Below are 17,812 nucleotides of genomic sequence, written 5' to 3'. Positions count from 1 at the left end.
GGCTAAGCCCCCTCCCCAGAGACCTTCCAACGCTTATGATTAAATTCAGACCATATAGATAGATATAATTTTTTTCTTTTAATTCAATAATATTATGATTTTCTTAAAATTTACAACAAAAAAAAAACAATTACTATATAATATGAAGTCGCTGATACTTTTCCCGGGCATCTTCCAAGGCAGAAATAAGCTGTTGGAATATATCCCTTGCGCCATCATAATCCAAAATTCCTATACAACTAACGGAAGCCTTTTTGTATAAGAAGTATGCTAATTGTCTTCTTTGGAATGCAAAGCAAAGGGGAACCTTATTATCATGACATACTACCTTGATTTTAGATATAGTTTCGTCCAAGCTCACTGAAATAAAAATACATAAGTTTTTAGTTACAACATGAGGAAAATGTATGTGAAATAATAAATTATAATAGGTTCGTTTACCAAGTTATATATAAGCAAAGATAATATATTGTGTATAAATACGGGAAAGGCAATCGGAATCCAGTTGTCCGTTATTATCAATATACTCTATTTTGCATATCAAATATCTCGGTGCTTTGGTAATTATTTGGAATTATTAGAATCTAATTCTAATAATTATTCACATATGACTTGACGTACCTTCTCCTTCGCATCGTTCGCAGTCTGTGGCTATAATCACCAATTTTACTTTATTAATACACAGAAAATTTTGTACTTCTCGAAATCCAATCACAAAACGGCGATGTGCTCTTGCCTTTATTTGGTTTTGGGCATATGCTCTTCTTTGGAACCGATTTAGATCCCTTAGCAGACGTTCCGTGTATTCCTTAAGTGATGGCGTTGTGCAATTATCACAATATCTGTGGAAACCATTAATGAGCTCATTCGGTGCCAATCGTTTCGAGTTGAAACAACAATAGTCGAACATACTCACGAAAGCGGCTGGAATGTACAAGGTTTTTTTGGGCTATGGGTTCAACAGATTCATTACTCTGGTCAATATTCAAAGCTTTCAGATGATTTATAACCTCTGCTTGTAATTTCTCCTGGTTACGCTTCATTTGTCTATACCGGAGGATAGACTTTTTTAAGCGGGTTGCCTTGCTCTTACGCCCATTCTCACGCTGCTTGCCACCTCTTCTTTTTGAAGTAAACTTTGAACTATCAATTATCCTTTTTGTAACTTTATGTTTTTGCTTCTTAGCTTGGCCTTTGCGGACGAATTGTAATATATTGAAGCTACTGGAAGTGGCATTCATGCGTTTATATTTTGCATTTCGTATTATTGGAATTGGTTTAGCAACATCGGCCTTACAGCTTTGTTGCATCTGCTCGAATGTTAAATGATCAATAACTTTGCATTTATCGGACATTACTAAAATTTTAGAATAACTTTATTTTAAAAATACTCGGGTGTAAACAATATAAATATTATTTATTAAGGATTAAGTGTTGGAAAGTAACTTGTTCGAGCACTGCCCTATGGACAGTTAAAACTGTTTTTGTCCGCATGGTACACTTCTAATGCGCCGTTCATATTATAAGTTTATGCGGACGACAGTGCTGGAGCCAAACATATATCAGATTTTGGCCACACTATAAGTTATGTGGGAAGGCATAATCAATACCGCAGCTTGTTAGCGGGACCGTTAACACATTTTTCTATTGTTTAGTTCATCGCAGACAATTCGTAGCAATTGGCCACATTGTAATGCGCCGTGCAGATTATAAGTTTATCCGGACACACTATAAGTTTTTCCGTACGGAATGTCCGTGTTTGTAAAGAATCTTATGCGCTTTACAGAATATCAGTTATTCCGGGCGGAATGTCGGTGTCTGTAAAGAATCTTAAGGGCACCTTATATGGTCGGATAAACCCTGCGACACAACACGTTGCGACGACAAATCCGCAAGTATAAGGTCATGTTCGCGTGTTGCGGGGACGTGTTGGCATAAAATCAAAACAACTTTGATTTTTTCCGGTTGGGAGGCACAAATCTTCACGTGTAAGGGGATGTTCGCCAAACATTAGCAAAAACAAATTTATTTTCATAATTAAAACAAGTATTTCTGCAATGAAATTAATGAGGGATCGCTAAATCAGCTTGAAATTTTTATTGTTTCTTCCATTTTTACTAAAAAATGGCTTTACACCTAACTTTCGTCCATCTTCATTGCTTGTGTTTATGCTTCTTCTTATATCTTCATGTTGTTATCCTAAAGGTTGAGTTACATACTATGCGTTAATGCGTCCGTTGATTGAAGAGTTGAATCTTCTCTTTCAAAGCAATAGTTTTGTTAGGTCCAGTTTCTCAATGTTGTTTTATTATTTATCGTGTCGATAAAACAGCTGATCCCATACAAAAATTTTACTAACCGGAGGTCTATCCTCCGGTTAAAATTAATCGGAGGATGAGAAACTGGCCATTAGAGTGCTTCAAACTGAAAAATATTAACCCTTCCACTTTGAATTACATGTTTTTCGATAAATTAGTCACAATAAAGTTCCCCTGCCAGCATTTCAAAGTTCCATTTCATCCTCATCGCTACCACAGACTCGTAAATGTCACCACAACCATCGCGAACTGTGATGGGGGAAGCATATCAAAAAGTACAAAATGTACATGAAAGTATTTTGCCATCACTACCCCTGCCAGCATTTCAAAGTTCCATTTCATCCTCATCGCTACCACAGACTCGTAAATGTCACCACAACCATCGCGAACTGTGATGGGGGAAGTATATCAAAAAGTACAAAATGTACATGAAAGTATTTTGCCATCACTACTGTTAGAAGAGCCATTTTATTTTTTGTGAAACGCCAAGCGCAACCAGCTTGTTATATTTTATTTAAATAAAAACGAAAATAAAGTTCTGAAAACATAGATATTACGCTTAAAATTGTGAAAGGTATATGGTGAACAATTTTTGACTTTCCAAATGGAATAAAGTGATAGTTTTTCAAATATTTTTCCGGACACGCTGCCTCCATTGGGAATAATAGTATTGGCTGATAGACGCTACAACATTTAACTTACAACTTGTAACTCAACATCAATCTCTTATTAATGCATAAAAATGTGTTAAATGTGATGTGATAGTCGTATAAATGTTATATTTATGAGAATTTATAAATGTTTCATAAAATTAATAAATATCTAAACAATCGTGTTTTACTTGACCACAATGATTCTTTTACAACTATCTTAAAATGCACTTGGTCTGATTGTTTGAAGGGGCTCTTATCGGCGTCCTTCTAAATGTATCCAGAAGGGCTCCTAATAATTGCTCTCATGCGATACTTTTTTGTAGTAACTTGGCGTGGTACAACTTCTCAATAGTGACGGCGCTTTTCCGAGGAGTTTTGGATATCGTATACGACTGTTTTCGACGTAGTGGGGATTCTCAGAAGCGCCCCCAAATTCAAAAAATGTTGGCAGGGTACTGTTAGAAGAGCTATTTTATTTTTTGTGAAACGCCAAGCGCAACCAGCTTGTTATATTTTATTTAAATAAAAACGAAAATAAAGTTCTGAAAACATATATATTACGCTTAAAATTGTGAAAGGTATATGGTGAACAATTTTCGACTTTCCAAATAGAATAAAGTGATCGTTTTTCAAATATTTTTCCAGGCACGCTGTCTCCATCGAAAATAAACAAACTGGCTGATAGACGCTGCAATATGTAACTTGCTACTTAAAACTCAACATCATTGTTTTATTAATGCAAAAAATTATGTTAAATGTGATGAGATAAACCGAAAAATGTTATATTTATAAGAAATTATAAATGTTTAATCAAATCAATAAACATCTACACAATCGTGTTTTACTTGACCACAATGATTCTTCTACAATTATCTTAAAATGCACTTTTTCTGATAGTTTGCAGCGGTTCTTATTGGCGTCCTTCGAAATTGATCTAAATAGGCACCTAATAATTGCACTGATGAGAAACTTTTTCGTAGTAACTTTGGCGTGGTACAACTTCTCAATAGTGACGGCGCTTTTCCGACGAGTTTTTGATGTCGTATATGATTGTTTTCGACGTAGTGGGGATTCTCGGAAGCGCCCCCAAATTCAAAAAATGTTGGCAGGGTCTATTGTGAATCGATGAGGCGTCAATTTATCCAAACACAATCTGGCAAGATCGGCGCGACTTGCACTGATGAGATGTTCTGGATAGAACACCAGTGCAACGATGTTCTGGATAGCCCATACAAACGTTGTATCAAGTGCAAAAAGAAAACAGCCCTATAATTGTTCGTGCAGTGTGAGGGAAAAACTTGAACGAACACACAACAAATAGGCGAACCTCTGTCGTAGTGTTTATCCGACCGTCTAAAGTCCGCTTTACAGTGTGTCGGATCGATACGACTTGTCGGCGATGACTAAATAATCGGTAAATGTGTTATCGATCCCATAAACATCCCAACAAACAAGGATGAGCATTTTTCGTAGGTAACGCCATTTCATTTTGATAGTGAATCTCATCTTCAACATCAGTTCAAATGGCCTTGCATATTGCTTGCCTTCAACAAATTTTCCAATGGATTTGAAGCATTAAAATTAAATTTAGGTTGAAAAGTTGTTGCTACTATGTTGAGAAATTGTTGCTAACGTGTTGAATTCCACTGTTGAGGGTAATGTCTGTTTTTTGTTGAGAACGCGATTTTCTCAACAATTTCTCTAATTGAATTCTAAGCTAATTCTTTGAACAAATGTTTGAAAGCGTATTGAATATAATCATTTTTACAATGCTTGTGTTTATTGGGAAAATTTTCTCTGTTATTTGTTTCTAGCATACTTTTTCCCATTGATTTTGACATACTAAACACGAAAATGAGTTTTAAAAAATTCTCTGTCGATTGGTTTTCGAGATACAAATTTTTGAACTTTTTTTTTTTTTTTTAATTTTTGGAGTTACACTTACAATTTTGAGCATATCTTTCGTCTTTTTTGACCTATTTGATCCTAGTGCTACTCAAATTAAAGAAAATTGAGCCGTCTACAACTCATTCTCAGAAAATTTTCAAATCGTGTAAGTAGTTTGGATGTTGGCGGCTTAAAAAAGTAAAAAAACGGCGTTTTTTTAGTAAAAATGTGGCAGAAAAAACCATATAAAAATTCATATAAAATATAAAACACGATGGACGGCAGTGCTCGTGTCGAACATATCCCATATATTGTGCACATTATAAGTTAGGTCCGAAGGCATAATCGATACTGCAGCATGTTTATGGGATCGATAATACATTTACCGATTATTTAGCCATCGCCGACAAGTCGTATCGATCCGACACACTGTAAGATTCTTTACAAACACCGACATTCCGTCCGGAATAACTGATACCCTGTAAAGCGCATTATATTAGCCCAATAAACACAGGATGAGCGTTTTTCAAATGCAACAACTTTTCAGTTTGAGGGTAACTATAATTATCAACATAAATTCAACTTGACTTGAAACAGCTCATATTCAATACATCTTCAAATTGTTTGCGAATTACTTCCAATTTGCCAAAATGTTGACGAAATCTTTCAAAAGGGGTTGAAGATAATATGAGAAAACTTTGACAAAACACTACCCTAAAATGCAACGAAAAAACCATGTGGTTTTCAATACTTGTTTGTGCAACGAAGTTCGTGGTCAATTGAAAGAAATAAAAAACATTTTAGACAAAAAACTGAATTTACTCCAAATAGTTTCTAATAATACGTAAGTGAAAATAAAAAAATGATATGAAACTTTAAGGAAGACACTAAATTATATCTCTTTGTCGAAAACTAAAATTATGGATTCTACGTTCTTTAAAACATTAAAAAACTGACCGATGAAAAAATGTTGGACAAGTAACTGGAATTGCTTCAAATAGTTTATAATAATTGGTAAGTCAATATGAAAAATTAAATCAACACTTTAGAGAAGTCACTAAATTTAAATCTCATTGCAGAAAACTAAAATATTTGGATGCTGCATTCTTGGAAACATTAAGAGGTTGACCAATGAAAAATGATGGTGGCTTATCGAAAAGAGAAAGTTTCCATAAATCAAAGTACACTGAATTAAACTTGGTATTTATGCTTTTCCATATCAACTAATGGGTGATAATTCGCATCACGCCTATAGTTTAATTTACATCGCATCATCGGTTTAATTTGATATTTTGTGAATTGAAATTGCTGGAAATTTATTCTAACTCTCTAGTCATCAAGTTCCTTGCTAATTTCCCGAATTTTAATGAGTTTTACAAGAATTTTGTGACACCAACGTTCTTGAGGAATTTTGTGGGTTTCAATACATTTTGTGCCACGAAGTACGTGGTCAGTTATTTTTATTGACATAAAACTGAAATTAATCCAAAACGGTAATTATAATTGGTAAGTCAAAATAAAAAGTGAAATGAAAACGTAATGGAAATCACAAAACTCGATTGTTTTGCAGAAAACTAAAATCATTGGATATTATATTCTTGGAAGATGTTGACCGGTGAAAAAATGATGAAGGAAACAACAAAGAAAAGATTCCAGAAAACTTGCAAAGTGCAACAGTTCCTAAATCAAGAACTTCTGGATGAAAATGTGCATTACATCAATTTACATTCCGTCATCAGTTTGATATATTGTGAATTCCTCTTGATGGAATCTATTCTAACACGCAGGCCAGCAAGTTCCTCGATAGTAATTATTTGAAATTGTCAGCATATTAATTAATAATTAATTAATTAATAGTTATGTGACACCAACATTATGGGGGAAATTATACATGAAAAATGTTTAAGTTATTTAAAGTTGTATTGATAGTTTTAGTTATTAATACCTTTAATAAGATAATTATGTTTTGATTGGTATTATAACATATTATTATTTTTTTTTATATTGTTAATGTTATTTTTAATATTATTATATTTTTAACGAAAAAAATTAATAAAATGTACAAAATCACTAGAAATTTAGTGTTGACTTTCAGAAGAACTGGGATTGACTTTCATGCAAATTGTGGTTAGAAAATATTTGCAGCAATATTAGTTTTTAATTTGTCTCACATTGAAAACTGTTTGAGAAATTATTGAGTAGCAATGCATTTCAATTTGAGGATTACAATTGAGAGATTATTGGTATTGTGTTGAATTTTACTGTTGAGGGTAATGTCTGTTTTTTGTTGAGAACGCGATTTTCTCAACAATTTCTCAACTTGAATATTACCCTAATCCTTTGAAAAAATGTTTGAAAAATTATTGCATTTTAGTATTTTTCAAACGTTTGTGTTTATTGGGAGGAATCTTTTAGACGTTGTCCGATTTCATTTAGTTTCGTATAGACTAGCAGCTGATTCATAATTGCCGACGACAAAACCGTTTCAATCCTCTAATCATTGTTTTTATACGACGACAAATCTTAAAGTAGTCTAATTTAATAATATGGCGAAAAGACAAAAGCCTAAAATCATCGATACCATCCTCCAACAAGATGAGAAGCTAACTAAAAAATTTGTGGGCCAATTATTGAGTTATACATCACTCAAATCTCTAAAGACGCACTGCAAAGCTTTGGAAATCTCTTGCAATGGAATTGTTTGGTTAGCATCTTGGATAGCTCTTATTTGGTTACTAAATGACAAAGAGCGTTATGAATCACAATTGAATATGATGATGGGCCTCATATTTGATATCATTGTAATTGCTGTGATGAAGGCAGCTTTCAGACGAAGACGTCCATCTCCGTGTAACGACATGATGACACTTGGCCCTGACAAATTTAGTTTTCCCTCAGGACATGCCTCAAGAGCTGTATTTGTGACAATGTTTCTCATTTATTTGAGTCCAGTATCGGTCATATGGTGGATGCCCCTATTGGCATGGTGTAGTTCCGTTTGCTTGTCGCGCATAATAATTCAAAGACATTATATTCTTGATGTTTTGGCTGGCATCGTAGTTGGTTGCATGGAGGCCGGCGTAATGTGTATTCTTTGGATTGGTAAAGACACTGCCCAAAATATTATTAGCTCAATGTCTAACGATAACTTACCAGGAGGTGAAGATGAATAAAAACTCAGTCTTTTTTAATTTGTAAATCTTTTCATCTGTTTGTATTTGTAAATAATTAATACTTTATTATGACGAAATCATTTAAATGAAATTAATAAATTTTTTAATTGTAACTTATATGTTTCCTCATTGGATTCCTAAATAATTTTCGGTCTTTTGACAATAATGGTTCTTAGCTATTAATAATTTCATTAAATGCATGGATTACTCATAAATATTTATAGAATTTATACACGTCTATTTCTCGTAAAGTACCATCGTCTGCTGTTGTGGTGAAGACAATAGCATAGTAGATACAATTTCAATTTTTTTCATAATTACAGGAAAATAGTTTAGGAAGTCTGCGAAATCTAAAAATACAAAAAAAAAAAAAACGATGTTATCAACAATGTATGTACATATGTAACATTAAAATAAAACTATTTAAAAACTCCACCAAGCATTCTAAAGTTTTAAAGTTTATTATGTTCGCAGTTTTGATATTTAATAATATTCTTTGATCTCATTGAAATTAACATGTTTTTTTCGATAGTTACGAAACTACGCATTCGTGGTGAAGTGGTGGCTCCACGTTTCTTTGATCTCATTGAAATTAACATGTTTTTATTCGATAGTTACGAAACTAAGCATTCATGGTGAAGTGGTGGCTCTACGTTTCATTTATATTGACGCAAAAATTTGGGGCTAATAACGGCATTCGACATCGAAATTTGTTGATCGAAATCAACAATTTTCGAATCACTGGAGTCGATATCGTGTTTTATTGATGGAACATTTCTTCGATTGGTAAATTGCAATCGTAAAACATTTTTGCTTTTCGTTTTCGCCATATGTGAGGAGTAAAAACGTAATTTTTAGCTGTTGTAAGCTGTAGTAAATTTACATATAATATTTTGAATATTTAGGACTAATGTAACTCGAATAAACGGTTAACAAAAATTGGTTATACTCGAGTTCACGAGAGAGCTCCTCCTAAACCCAAAGAAATTTGTTAGTAGAAACAGCAGAAAACTCTGCTAAAACAGCGAAGAGTCTGCTGAAGAAGAGAAACCAGTAACTGTTTGCTGAAATAGCAAACATAGGCATGTAAAAAATTGTGCATGTACGAAACAGTGAATGTTGAAAACTTCCATTGGCAAAAAGACGACAAACAATAATATCGATGGAATTGACATGTCACCATTCATGGAAAAATATTTCGCTTCCTTCGATACAATAATGAATTCGATATCGAATGCCGTGATTAGGTCCCTGGTTTATTATATCCAAGCATTGTTTTGAATCATCATTTGTATTTGCCCACTCTGACCGGAACTGATGTGTACATAAGGAATGGCTGATATGCATTGCAATCACTGCTATCATTTTTAAACCGCTTGTCTGAGAGTTTATTCCAGTGATAATTCATTTTATTGTTTACAACCTAACAAATCATTTTGATCAATTGCATTGCAATTTGATAGTGTGATTGCTTTATATTTAGCTGGAAATGTATAAGTGGCTATCCTTAGAGCCCTCCAGCATATAGATGTGAATTGTTTTTTTTTTTTCACCGTGTTGGTGGCAGTGTTTTATCGTGTCCAAAAAGTGGACGAAAACCAACGGTCACAACACCAGAAATTATCCAAAAATGAAAGCCACGCCGTAAGGATTGAAAACGGATGTAATAGATTTTGAAGAAGGAGCTTCTTGGACTAAACTAATTGAAGTTCCAAAAAATATGAGAGCTCACCGGTACAATAATAAGTTAAACTGAAAAGAGCCAACAATCACTCTGGATGCACCCCATCCTTGTCGCAGAGTTCTTAGATCATAGAAACAAAATGGATGAAATTATATTAAAAACTGTTACAACAACAACAATAACTGAAAAGAGCCAAGAAAAAGACTTGTATCGTTTGCCCGAGAGTGGCTAGTTGCCGTATTCGCTTTTCCGAGTATTTTGGGAGCAAAAAAAGGACCGGGTGGGTTGCCGTAACGGCCGATATTCGCTCCCATTTTGTATTCATCGATCGTGGTGTCAAAACAAAAAAAAAAAAAAATACCGATTATATTATGGCCGCAAACCATGGACATTTCAACAGAACTCCATCTCATTCAGCATGCGTCAGTCAAGAAAGGGGGTAACTCGCTTCATTTCTATTGCACCGTGGCCAATAAAATCTTCATATCTCAATCCGTTGAACTTTTGTGCCCGGGGTATTTTGGAGAGCAAGTTTGGCGCTAAAAAATACCAGAGTGTCGATCATCTCAAAAGCGCGTTTCTCTGAGAATGGACCAAAATACCGCATAACGTGTGATGGCTTTGTCGACCATTTGAAGACCGTAATTGTTGCCAAGGATAGGAAATTCTAACAAGTTTAAACTGATTCTAAAATTTGATGCTATGTCCGAAATTTTTTGCTTTTGAACATTAAAATTAAAAAATATGAAAAATATATGAAAAATATGAAATATGAATATATATATGAAAAATATGAAATATGAATATGAAAAATATATAAATATATAACTTTGATGCATTTGTCAGTAGACACAATAGAAAAATCCTAAAATAACTGACCTTATAAGCCCGATTGTTCTAAACCATAATTGCCCCACATTTGCTTAGAAAATCAGAATTTTTCTAAAATTAAAACATTTTGTATTTGAAATCAATGAATGAAGTGTTCCTTTTGTAAATCTTCTAAAGTACCTCAGACTTTGCATCGTTCGTATCGCATAGCATCAAAATTAATCTAATCTTACCTATATTCAAGCCGCAAATTTGTAAGGATTTAATTCTGGTAGGAAACTTCTTACTTGTAATCATGTTGATCATGAATTCTTCATCAACTGGTCGATTATAGCTAAGAGTTATGGTCAGAATCAAATTACGATTTGAAGAGAGTAAATCAAAGCAAAAATCTTGGAGAAATTTAAATACATTCAGGGGAATTTTTAAGTGTGTAAGAGTAGTTGGCATGCTCCTAATAACTCCCCGATCGAGACTTCTGGGGAATTTAACTAAGTCATCGGGATTACTTTCAAGGGCTAAATATTTAAGATTTGAATGTTGTAGAAGCTTCAAAAGTTCTCTTATCTCTGGACATTTCTCAAATGTAAGTGTGGTAAGTGCTTTAAGGTGAAAAAATGAATTTGTGTCTGCTGCATCAATATGGCACAATTTTAAAACTTGAATATTTGGTATAATTGTGGGTATATCTTGACATTGACAATGATTTAACCCCGTATGCCAGATCAAAGACTTCATATTGGCAAGTTTATGGTTAAATAATAGACTGAAGTCATTTTCTTCCAAATCTAAATCTAGATATTCTAATGATTGGGAAACTGAGATTGAATGGTGTTTTCCAGAATATTTTGTTCGAAATGACGAAAACGATTTTAAATTCATTTCACTGAGAATTTGCTTAAGTTGTATCCAGGTCAAACCTTTGCAGGCTTCCAACGTTAATTCCTCCAAATTAGGAAATGAAACAAATTCGTCTATCATGCAACCGCTAATTTTAATTTTTTTCAATCTGCTACAATATTTTGAGATTTGATTGATCAGTTTATGGTCTATGTTTATAGTCGACGAAAACATATAGCCACCAATGGTAAGGCTATTCAAATTGGGATAGCTACTCAGATAGTTTTGGGAAAATGTCAAAAAATCTTCATTCTTTAGAAAATGCCCAATTTCTAGTTCTTGGCATATATCATTCTTAAAATTTTGATCGGTAATATCTTCTTCTACTTCCATATACCGGATACCATCGATATTATCCCTTCTATAATCTTTGCAATTATATCCATCTTCATCAGAATATATGGCCACATTTAGGTGCATATATTCTACAATCAAATTTGTTAAAACATCTTTTATATGGCGGAAATTGTATACATGCATATCGGTTTTATAAATGCAATTACTTTTCAATTTGAAAGTCCTCAAGTTCATATTTGCAATTGTTTGAACATTTACATCGTGGCCCAAGACCAGAATTTGCTTTCGAGCATTCACACAGTCTTCCAAAACTAAGGCACTTAAAAGAGGACAATTTTGAGATACTACTTTCAAGTCGTAATTCGATAATATAACGCCATAGAATCTTAGTGTTGTTAATTTGATCAATTCGTTTGATAAGTCTATACTCAGATAATTATGATCTTCAGTAAAACCGAATTTACACAAAAACTCCAAATATTCAATATTTGTCTTGTTCAATCTCAGAAATTCATTGAATTCTTCTGTTTTTAGAAAATGCCAATTTTCGTCCAGGCGATTGGATAATGACAATCCTAAGTGATGACAATGTCGTTGGGAAATCATATTTATCCAGGGCCTTTTAATCACTTCCACTTGACGATATTTCACTTTCCATATGAAATCGATGATTATATTTTCAAATTTTTTACAAACACGTGAGACATTCAACTGGTCTTCATATGTTAAGAATTGCATTATGTGTCGCGCAATGTCAATGTTCTCCAATAAAATTTCAAAATTTAAATTATTTCCGAACATGTTCGATTTTAATTGAAAAGCTTTTCGATGCACACTAAACTGTTCAATTCAAACCAAACGCATCGAAGTGATCGTTGATGGCGGTGACGTGCTTGCTACTATATTGTGTTAATGTAAACAAGTCAAAACATGTTAACCAAGTCGAAGCTAGCGTACCCTTCACCAGGCACTAGAAAAAAAAAAACTTTGAATCCACAAAGATTTATATTTATTTATACAATTTTAACGCACTACTTTCAAATCGTAATGTTGTTATAGTATATAGGCAAGTTGTGATGTTGCCTATATTTAATGTACACTAAAAAAAAAAAAGAAAAAAAGTTTGCCAAAAACTGCGATGTCTGCTGCAGAGAACTGAAACCGGTGGCTTTTTTTCGTATTGCAATCTTAAGGTGAGTATTAAGTTCGAGTTTAGCCGCTAAAAACGTCATTTTTTCACGATTTTCATTAATAATCCATTTTAAGGAACACAAACTTTGTGAAAATTTGCTTTGGGCTTTTCCCCATCAAGTTATAATAAAATTTGCAACAAATATGTATAATTTCATGCATTTTTCTTACTGATTTAGTTTACTTTAGCGATTTTAGCGGCTAAACTCGAACTTAATACTCACCTTTACCCACAAAATGTCGGTGGCAGTGAGTAAGACACCAATTACTGTGCGATCTCTTACATTAATACAAATGTATGAAAAAAAAACACCACCACTATATACCCATGTTCGTTTGCAGTGTTTTGCGGTGTTAAACCAATCGGCATCGTAGCAATGTTCGTTAAACAAAAAATGAGTGTGGTAGTATTCATACACTTAATTCGAAAACAACGTATACGTTATTTTCGAGAGACCAACACTCATACTAACAACCACCGACAGTCGTCGGTTGCGTTGGATATTGGTGGTTGAAATTCGTTTTACCAATTGGTGTTTACTAAATACCAATTGTTTGTATTGGTGTTTACTAAATACACTGGTCGGGTGCGGAAGATCGAAGCCGTTCTCTGGTCTGCTGTTATATTTTTGTACTTCAGCGTCTAACGAACAACAAATTATAAAATGTTATAAATTTTTCCCCAAAAGTAGTTTTTGGTATATTTTTGCACTGTAATATACTTACAAGCTGCTAAATGTGATCAGCATTCCGAACATCTCGGGATTTCGGGACGGGATTTATCCCGGGTGACAATTCTAGTTACGATAGCCCCTAAGTTGTCATTTTTATTTGTTTTAGCCAAACTAAAACATATTTTAGTGTAATCGCGCTTAAAAAATAGCAGACAATGTTTGCTATTTCAGCAAACAGTTGCTGCTTTTCCTTTTTCAGCAGACTTTTTGCTGTTTTAGCAGACTTTTCTGCTGTTTCTACAAACAATTGTTTTTGATACTCTAAGCTATGTATTTAGTATAAAGTTCTTTGGGCTGTCGTAACACATTACACAGAAAAAAATGCAAAATTTCCAATTAAATCCTTAATTGAATCTTAAAAAATATTCAATTAAAAATTTAATTGATTCAACAAATGTTTCAATTAAAACAAATATCAATCACAAAAATTAATAGTATCAATTATTTTTTGATTGATACTATCATTTCTATGATTGAAGACATTTCAATTGAAAAATTAATTGGATCGATTAATTTCGTGATTGAATCAATTTTTTTTTGTGTAAGAACAATATATTAAGAATATGTCTTGTATTTGCTCACAAAACGGTATTAAATGAAATCGCACTTGTGGATCTTGAGTGCAGTTTGCTGGAAGTAGAAAAATATAACAACAGATACGGACTGCTATTGTACACAGAAAAAATTTTCACGAAATTGAGTTTTAAAAAATATTCAATTAAAAACTTAATAGATTCAACAAGTTATTTGACTTTGAATTAATTTTTTAATTGTTACTATCATCTCTGTGATTGAAGGCATTTCAATTAAAAATTAATTGGATCAAATAATTTCGTGATTGAAGACAAAACCTATTGTTTTGTGTGTATGCATACTTTCTTCTATGTGGAAAGAAAATGGAAGATTAGTTTAGAATTTATTGAATATTGAATAAAAAGGGATGAGTATTGAATTAGTGAGCACTAAGAGGGACGGCTGGACACCAGACTCTCGTTGTTGTTGTGGACTGTATATAGGTATCACAGAAATGTCTTGAGCAAGGAGATATCATAACGCAAAAAGAAAAACAGGAGTAACCGAGATATTGTGATTTTAACACCTTCTTCCTGTCGGACCATGTGAAAGAACGCCGTCAAACTAGCGTCGAAGTAATATCTCAAACATATCTGCTTCGAAAAAAGTGAAGGACATTTGTTATAGGCAATTTAACATTACTTGATGAAAATTTTTTTGTTTTTAGTAAAATTTTTCCAAATGTGAGAAGATGTTCTTTTCTTAATTATTTTGTGACGTGAACTAAAAATGGGAAAAAATGTTGTATACAAATGAAGTACACAATTTTACCAAATATGAAAATAGTTCATATTTTCCTTAGCTGGGTGAAATTTTCTTAAATTGCGTTCACACGTTTCTGAAATAAGTAAATTTTCCTTAAATTGTGTCTGCCTTGTATAGCGTTAATGGAATTTTAACTATTTTTGACTCCAATTTTTTTTCTTCAAAATATGACATTTTCTTAAATAATAGAAAAAATTTGTTATTTTTAATAAATTTTGTTCAATTTGACAATATTTATTAACTTATTTGTGTCATTTTGAAATTAGTAAAATATTTTAGTTAAACGTTTCTAAAATAAACTTACATTTTCTTTCATAGTGGCTTCACTTTTTCTGCGTTTAATACACTAGTTTACACTGAAAATGTACAATTGATGAGAGATGACTTTTCTTATGTATTTTGATCTGCTGAATTCGAAAAAAATGTTAAAAAGTTTTTTATGGAACAGTTTTTGAGATATCCCGTTATTTTTAGTTTTTCGCTATTTTTTTTCACTAAACAAAATATATCTCGAGTTGGTACTTAAATGAAAGGTATTGAAATGACGAATAATCGTGTATTATTGGATATGTGATAAGTTAAGTGGTTCAAAAACTATCGATGCAAAAAGGGCAAATTTCCACCGGAAAATTACAAACCATTGACAACATTTTTTTCTCTTCATGGTCGTGTAGATGATACTCTAACCTAAGTAGTAAGATCAACTAGAAGAAAAACGACCGAAAAATGACAAAGTTATAAGCAATTGAGTGAACAAATCCGATGTCAAATATGAGCAACTCACCGACACAAAAATGCATTTTTGTGTGGCCGAGTGAAATTTTTGTGTGGGTGAGTTGCTCGTATTGCGGGTGAGTTGCGATATAATCGGACATATCTAACTCGAGATATAATTTGTTTAGTGAAAAAAGAGCGAAAAACTAAAAATAACGGGATATCTCAAAAACTGTTCCATAAAAAAATTAAACATTTTTTTTCGAATTCAGCAGATCAAAATACATAAGAAAAGTCGCATTTCATCAAATTAAAAATTATTTTGTAAACTAGTGATATTAATCAAATGTTCAATATATTTTCACTTCATACCTGTCGGCGAATCAATGGCGAGCCTAAAATGTGTAGCGTATCTTCACCAATATAACAAGTTTTTTTGCTGTTTAATTTACATACATTTGTTTACGGTGTTTGTTTCAACGACCGGAATTATATTATGCAGAAGGACAAACATGTTGAGATGTACATGAATGTATGTATGTATGTAGATATACACTCGTGGGCAGAAAATAGCTGTATTTATTAGAATTCGATTAGATTATCTATTACTTTATTAAAATACTCATTTTTAAAAATTTAAATTTAAATTAAAAAAAAATTAGATTTAATTTAAAAATTTAACAAGAATATGTTTGTTTTCATTTATTTATTTTTTTTTAAATTAATTTAAAAAGGGTATCTGCGAAAATAAAGTGATTTTCAACTCGAAAACCAAACATATTACCGGCTTATAAACGAGAAGTGCTCTTTTGGTGTTGTTCAGAGAGCAATATATGTGAGCACCAAAAAAAGAAAAACGAAACGAATGACAAATGGGTGAATGACCCTGAACCGTCAAACATTTCCAACAATGTTTAAGATTTTGATTCCTTACAGTCGAACACGTTTATCACAAACTACCAACGATTTTTTATACCCTCCACCATAGGATGGGGGGTATATTAACTTTGTCATTCCGTTTGCAACACATCGAAATATTGCTCTAAGACCCCATAAAGTATATATATTTTGGGTCGTGGTGAAATTCTGAGTCGATCTAAGCATGTCCGTCCGTCCATCCGACCGTCTGTTGAAATCACGCTAACTTCCGAACGAAACAAGCTATCGACTTGAAACTTGGCACAAGTAGTTGCTATTGATGTAGGTCGGATGGTATTGCAAATGGGCCATATCGGTCCACTTTTACGTATAGCCCCCATATAAACGGACCCCCCAGATTTGGCTTGCGGAACCTCTAAGAGTAGCATAGTTCATCCGATCTGGCTGAAATTTGGTACATGGTGTAAGTATATGGTCTCTAACAACCATGCAAATATTGGTCCATATCGGTCCATAATTATATGTAGCCCCCATATAAACGGACCCCCAGATTTGGCTTGCGGAGCCCCTAAGAGTAGCATATTTCATCCGATCTGGCTGAAATTTGGTACATGGTGTTGGTATATGTTCTTTAAAAACCATGCAAAAATTGGTCCATATCGGTCCATAATTATATATAGCCCCCATATAAATCGATCCCCAGATTTGACCTCCGGTACCTCTTGGAGAAGCAAAATTCATCCGATTCGGTTGAAATTTGGTACGTGGTGTTAGTATATGGTCTCTAGTAATCATGCCAAAATTGGTCCATATCGGTCCGTAATTAAATATTGCCCCCATATGTTAGGTTATGTGGCAGCCCGATGTATCAGACTCACATAGACTATTCAGTCCATTGTGATACCACAATGGTGAACTTCTCTCTTATCACTGAGTGCTGCCCTATTCCATGTTAAGCTCAATGACAAGGGACCTCCTTTTTATAGCCGAGTCCGAACGGCGTTCCACATTCCAGTGGTACCACTTAGAGAAGCTTTGAAACCCTCAGAAATGTCACCAGCATTACTGAGGTGGGATAATCCACCGCTGAAAAACTTTTTGGTGTTCGGTCGTAGCAGGAATCGAACCCACGACCTTGTGTATGCAAGGCGGGCATGCTAACCATTGCATCACGGTGGCTCTCCATATAAACCGTTCCCCAGATTTGATATCC

At 33.4% G+C, this 17,812-nt stretch overlaps 3 protein-coding genes and 2 long non-coding RNA genes across 6 annotated transcripts; 3 read left to right on the top strand and 2 right to left on the bottom strand.

Moving 5' to 3' along the window:
- Positions 1-55: 55 nt before the first annotated feature.
- Sbp2 (SECIS-binding protein 2) lies at positions 56-1,437 on the bottom strand. 2 transcript variants are annotated; one of them, XM_075308139.1, is made up of 4 exons: positions 1,014-1,437; positions 913-980; positions 622-842; positions 56-360 (listed from the first exon to the last, which is right to left on the bottom strand). In XM_075308139.1, the coding sequence occupies exons 1-4, from the start codon at positions 1,353-1,355 to the stop codon at positions 134-136; spliced, it is 858 nt and encodes a 285-aa protein (XP_075164254.1). In that variant the 5' UTR covers positions 1,356-1,437; the 3' UTR covers positions 56-133. The 2 variants fall into 2 exon arrangements, with proteins under 2 accessions (XP_075164254.1, XP_075164253.1); XM_075308138.1 differs by having other exon boundaries at positions 913-1,435.
- Positions 1,438-2,519: 1,082 nt separating this feature from the next.
- On the top strand, positions 2,520-3,826 carry LOC142236860 (uncharacterized). Its single transcript, XR_012722236.1, has 2 exons — positions 2,520-2,892; positions 3,617-3,826. It is a non-coding gene; the product is annotated as an uncharacterized LOC142236860 (long non-coding RNA).
- Positions 3,827-5,389: 1,563 nt separating this feature from the next.
- LOC142234349 (uncharacterized) lies at positions 5,390-6,935 on the top strand. Its single transcript, XR_012721609.1, has 3 exons — positions 5,390-5,872; positions 5,938-6,364; positions 6,429-6,935. It is a non-coding gene; the product is annotated as an uncharacterized LOC142234349 (long non-coding RNA).
- Positions 6,936-7,312: 377 nt separating this feature from the next.
- On the top strand, positions 7,313-8,144 carry LOC142234091 (polyisoprenoid diphosphate/phosphate phosphohydrolase PLPP6). Its single transcript, XM_075305168.1, has one exon. It carries the CDS (start codon positions 7,405-7,407, stop codon positions 8,029-8,031), a length of 627 nt encoding a protein of 208 aa, XP_075161283.1. The 5' UTR covers positions 7,313-7,404; the 3' UTR covers positions 8,032-8,144.
- Positions 8,145-8,217: 73 nt separating this feature from the next.
- LOC142234090 (uncharacterized) lies at positions 8,218-11,943 on the bottom strand. The gene is made up of 2 exons (XM_075305167.1): positions 10,780-11,943; positions 8,218-8,381 (listed from the first exon to the last, which is right to left on the bottom strand). Exons 1-2 carry the CDS (start codon positions 11,924-11,926, stop codon positions 8,269-8,271), a joined length of 1,260 nt encoding a protein of 419 aa, XP_075161282.1. The 5' UTR covers positions 11,927-11,943; the 3' UTR covers positions 8,218-8,268.
- Between the last annotated feature and the right edge of the window lie 5,869 nt (positions 11,944-17,812).

This window comes from Haematobia irritans, chromosome 4 (genome assembly GCF_050003625.1).
Source record: "Haematobia irritans isolate KBUSLIRL chromosome 4, ASM5000362v1, whole genome shotgun sequence".
NCBI classification, from domain to species: Eukaryota; Metazoa; Arthropoda; class Insecta; order Diptera; family Muscidae; genus Haematobia; species Haematobia irritans.
Note: the sequence above shows the minus strand (reverse complement) of the source record. Positions and strands in the feature narration are given on the sequence as shown.